The following is a 4728-nucleotide window of genomic DNA, read 5'->3' as shown; positions in this document are numbered from 1 at the left end:
GCCAAACAAAGTGCCAAAACTTGACACACCTAACCTACAAGGGGAACAAGTACACCAAAAAAAAAACACCAAACAGATTACACCCTTATTACAAGACACAACACCCAACATCAAACAGATTCTTTGTAGCATGCTGAAGAACACCAATAACCCAAGTGCCAAAACCAACCCATACATAACCAGAGAAAACCATCCAGACCTACAAGACTCAGTCATAACCATATAGACTTGCGCACACATCCAACACCTTCCAAGCGCCACCGCAGCCACACACCTCAATCCACCATTGCCAGAGAAGCGGACCCGATGAAACCTGCACCAAACACACCACTACTATTGGGCAAATTCATTAATGCAAAAAAAAATAGTTTTTCAAATATCTCATACAACAGTGAGGTTCCAAACACTAATCTGAATAGGAGAAAAAGACCAATTTTTCTTTTATTGTGACCCAAGACTAAGTCTTCCTTTGTACCACAGTAAACACTTCCACTAAGTCCACCCTCCCATTCTCAAACACAACCCTATTCCTGTGATTCCAAATTTCACTAACTATACCTACCCAAATGCCCCCCAGCACCTGATAAATGCGTGATTCAAACCTATAGGATTGAACATCCTAAAATGAATTTGTGCATTGCGATGTAGGACCGAAGACAACCCCAACCACTTGAGGCACATACCCCAAATTCTCCAAGAAATCCGACATTCAAAAAATAAATGTCTTACCGACTCTTCTTCCACACCACACAAAGGGCACCGATCGCTTATCAAAAGTAAACCACATCTCGAAAGATTGTCCTTAGTGGGGATGACATTACATAACACCCTCCAGGCCATAAATTGTGTCGAAGGTAAGGTCTTTAGATTCCAGAAACTCGCGAATACCTCCTCACCCTCAACATTCTCCTCCCCCAAGAGAACCAGATATGTTGCCTTCACATAAAATTCCATAGAATCCACATCCCTCCAGATCCATTTATCGGGCTTAACTCCACCCTCTCTTGTTAACCTCTTGTTTTCCAACGATTGCATCAAAAGATCAGCCAGACTGGATTCCCACACAAAGAGGTTCCTTCTCCACCGCATCGTCCACGACCAACAATTATAATACCAAGCCCCAGCTTGTCAGAGGGTACAACAAGTATCTAAGGAGATCGAATAAAGCCTAGGGAATTTATACGCTAAAGGAATATTGTCCAACCATTTATCCTCCCATAGCCTGATTTCTTTCCCATCCCCTACTTCCCATCGACCTCTGTCTTCAAAATCATTACCTCACCCCTCTAGGTACCATACCTTCCTAAGATCCCTCCACCACAACGACTCCTTACAAACCTAACCTTGAGATCTTAATCCCCTCCATCCGCCATACTTAGACTCTAGAATAACCTTCCATAAACTTCTCTCATCAGACTTAAGTCTCCAAATCCATTTCCCTAGAAGAGCCAAGTTAAACTTTCCTATATCAATGACCCCTAAGCCACCTTTATCTTTCGATTGACACACCTTATCTCACGCTACCCAAGCAATTTTCCTGTTCTCTGACCCCCAATCCCACAAAAAGTATTTACCACATGTTAATATAATCTTGGAAATAAATTTAATTAATGATTGTTTTTTAATTTTTGTTAAATGTAAGAGATATATATGATAGAACTCCAACAAAATATTCAAAATTGAAACAACTTTATTAAGTTTCAAAATTTGTCGTAGAGCTCTAATAAAATATTTAAGGTTTAAGAAAGTTAAATTAAGTTTCAAAGAAATCCTAATAAAATATTCATTTGAAAAACTTCTCTTAAATTTTAAAAGTTTATTGTAAAATCCCGTAAAAATATTAAAGGTATTTTCAAATCTTTATAAATAAATAATTAAAAATATATAATTTATTTTATTTTTAATATAATTAAAAATTATTTTAAATTAATATCAATAAACTCACTAACTTATTAATTTTATTATAATATTAAAATAATTAATATCAATTTAAATAAGAATAGAGGGACTAAAACATATTTAATCATAATTTTAACAATGTCACATCTCAACCTCAACCTATTCGGCAACACACAAGATTTAGTCAACAATAATGATATATTAAACTGTTTGATATTAAAAAATTTGGAAAAAAAGTTGAAGACGCAATTTCCACTAATGATAATCTTTTTAAGGTAGGAAACTTAGTTTGCCATGTGATTGTAACAATCATTGAGGACGTGGAGGAAGATGATTAAGCAGATCAATTGTTTGACAAAATGTTTGTTTGGTGAACCTTGAAATCATCATCTTAGCCTCTTGAAGAAGTGTTGTTCATTTGTTGTGGTTGGAAATGGCAGAGGAGTTGATTCTGTTGGATGACTGGCTCAGTATGTTTGGCATGAGAGCAAGGATTGCACTGGCAGAGAAGGAGATAGAGTATGAGTACAGGGAAGAGGATCTGAATAACAAGAGCCAACTGCTTCTGCAAATGAACCCAGTTCACAAGAAGATTCCAGTTCTCATCCATAATGGTAAACCCATTTCTGAGTCCATCATCATTGTTGAGTATATTGATGAGGTGTGGAAGAACAAAGCTTCTTTCTTACCCTCAGAACCTTATCAGAGAGCACAGGCCAGGTTCTGGGCTGATTTTGTCAACAAGAAGGTAAGTTTTGGTGCTCAGTTTTCAGTTATTTTAGCATCCAATTAAGTACCCTTTGATTCAAAGTTTTGTCTTTTGCTTGTTTTGTTTATCAACAGTTATTAATGGATTGAACAGCTTGATGGGCAATTCCTTTTTAGGACAAACTTAGATCACCCCTTTACTTATACAACATAACTTTGTGTCAAGTTCTTCATATTTGTAAATTTGAGAATTTAATAAGAATACAGGTAATAACACTATACAAGTTTTCTTCTTTTCTCCTGATTAGATTGAACAGAATGTTACTGCATTCATAATTCTTGAAATTCACTAATGGATATCGCACATCGAATAGATATTAAGACATTTCATAATATATAATCATTACAAACCTAACGCTATAAACTGGTTTTATAAAGTTGAGTTAAGCTTAAAGTTCATTTCTGATATTTTTTTTTAAGTTAGAACACTGTTTAGAAAGATAATTTAGTGGTTAGAAGTAGTTCATTTCCATGTGTTAAATATGCAGATTGGTGATGTTGGGGGAAGGATATGGGCTGGAAAGAGAGAAGAGATTGAGGCAGCAAAGAAGGAGTTGGTGGAGGGCTTGAAGGAATTGGAGAAGAATCTTGGAGAGAAGCCTTACTTTGGAGGTGACACATTTGGATTTGTTGACATTGCTCTCATCCCTTTCTCCACCTGGTTTTACAGTTATGAGGCATTGGGGAACTTCAAAGTGGAGGCAGAGTGTCCTAAGATCATTGCTTGGGCTAAGAGATGCAATGAGAGGGAGAGTGTTTCCAAATCTGTTGCTGATGAGAAGAAGGTCTATGAGTTTGTTGTGGACTTCAGAAAGAGCCATCAGTTGGACTGAAAACCCACTTTGTGTTAACAAAATAAAGTTGTGTGATGAAATTGAGCTTCTGCTAATCACTTCTTAATTTGGCTTCAGCACAAACACTTTATGTTAACAAATAAAAGGAACTTTGTTACAGCTTGAACTTTTCTGGAATCTCATATTAAATGTCAAGTTTAGTTCTAACAATTTCTTGGTCTCAGATAATGTCTAATGTCTTGCAAAACCAACACTTAAATACCAATTTCCATCATATACCAAATAATGTTCATATATTTTCATTAATCAATGTAAACCTTGGCACAGATCATGTATATATATATAAGAATAGAATATTTGCACGTAGGAAAGTTTCTATGTACAATGGAACAAATAAAAACCATATATATTGTTTTGATGGAGAAGTTCATAACTGTGTAAATATGATTTAGTGGAAGAAAAGTATAAAACTGAAAATGGAATTTGATGACTGTATTGCTATAATGAGTAAAATGAATCTATAAAAGAGTCATAAAGTTATTATAGCCAAATTAAACAACTAATTTCCTACTCTTAAATAACTAATCTATAACTAATATTTATATCTTTTGATACTCATGGAAGTTGGATGGTGTGTATAATACTTCCAGCTTGGATTAACCCTACAAACGTAAATAAAATTAAAGAAAAGCAACCAAATACCAAAAGTTAGAGGTGAGAAAGTGGGTTTGATGGATAGATCCGTTAACTCGTCATCATTTAGGTTAACCCGTTATCAGTTAGGTAGAACGGGTCAATCTTTTGAATCTGTCAATTTGTATTGGCTTGTCCTACCTAAATCTCAATTCATCGTATCACAGGTGAGGCGGGACGGGCCAGCACCAACATTTATTTGTGTTAAATAGGAATGTTATGCTTCTGAAATCAAAATTGGTATTTGTTAAATTTTTATATGAAAATTTATTTACATTAATTTCTTTACAAATCATTTCATTCATTAGAGTATTGTTGGTATTTATTTTATTTTGTTAGACGGCATTAAATTTTATTTTATTATGATATTAAAGTTTGATTAAAGTTGATCGTGTTCCTTACATTTTTATTGTCAAAAAAATTATGTTCAATTAAATAAATAAGTCCAAAAAACATGTTGAATGTACTTTTTTTTTTGTGTACCAACCAATCCAAAAATAAAACGTTATCAAAAATACAATGATAAAAAGAAACTTACTCTAATGTTAACAAAAATAATTATTTTAAAAACCAG

At 34.3% G+C, this 4728-nt stretch overlaps 1 protein-coding gene across 1 annotated transcript; it reads left to right on the top strand.

The window, feature by feature from the left end:
- Positions 1-2063: 2063 nt before the first annotated feature.
- LOC137820607 (putative glutathione S-transferase parC) lies at positions 2064-3671 on the top strand. The gene is made up of 2 exons (XM_068624772.1): positions 2064-2647; positions 3156-3671. Exons 1-2 carry the CDS (start codon positions 2333-2335, stop codon positions 3498-3500), a joined length of 660 nt encoding a protein of 219 aa, XP_068480873.1. The 5' UTR covers positions 2064-2332; the 3' UTR covers positions 3501-3671.
- Positions 3672-4728: the final 1057 nt, after the last annotated feature.

The sequence above is a fragment of the Phaseolus vulgaris genome, chromosome 11 (genome assembly GCF_051622355.1).
Source record: "Phaseolus vulgaris cultivar YP4 chromosome 11, ASM5162235v1, whole genome shotgun sequence".
NCBI lineage: Eukaryota > Viridiplantae > Streptophyta > Magnoliopsida > Fabales > Fabaceae > Phaseolus > Phaseolus vulgaris.
The sequence above is the reverse complement of the archived record's forward strand: the minus strand, read 5'-3'. Positions and strand labels throughout refer to the sequence as shown.

Excerpts from the sequence above, each read along its gene's own strand:
- LOC137820607 (XM_068624772.1), top strand. The coding sequence starts at position 2,333 with ATGGCAGAGGAGTTGATTCTGTTGGATGACTGGCTCAGTATGTTTGGC. Across the intron at positions 2,648-3,155 it reads CTGATTTTGTCAACAAGAAG|ATTGGTGATGTTGGGGGAAG; the intron begins GTAAGTTTTGGT and ends TTAAATATGCAG.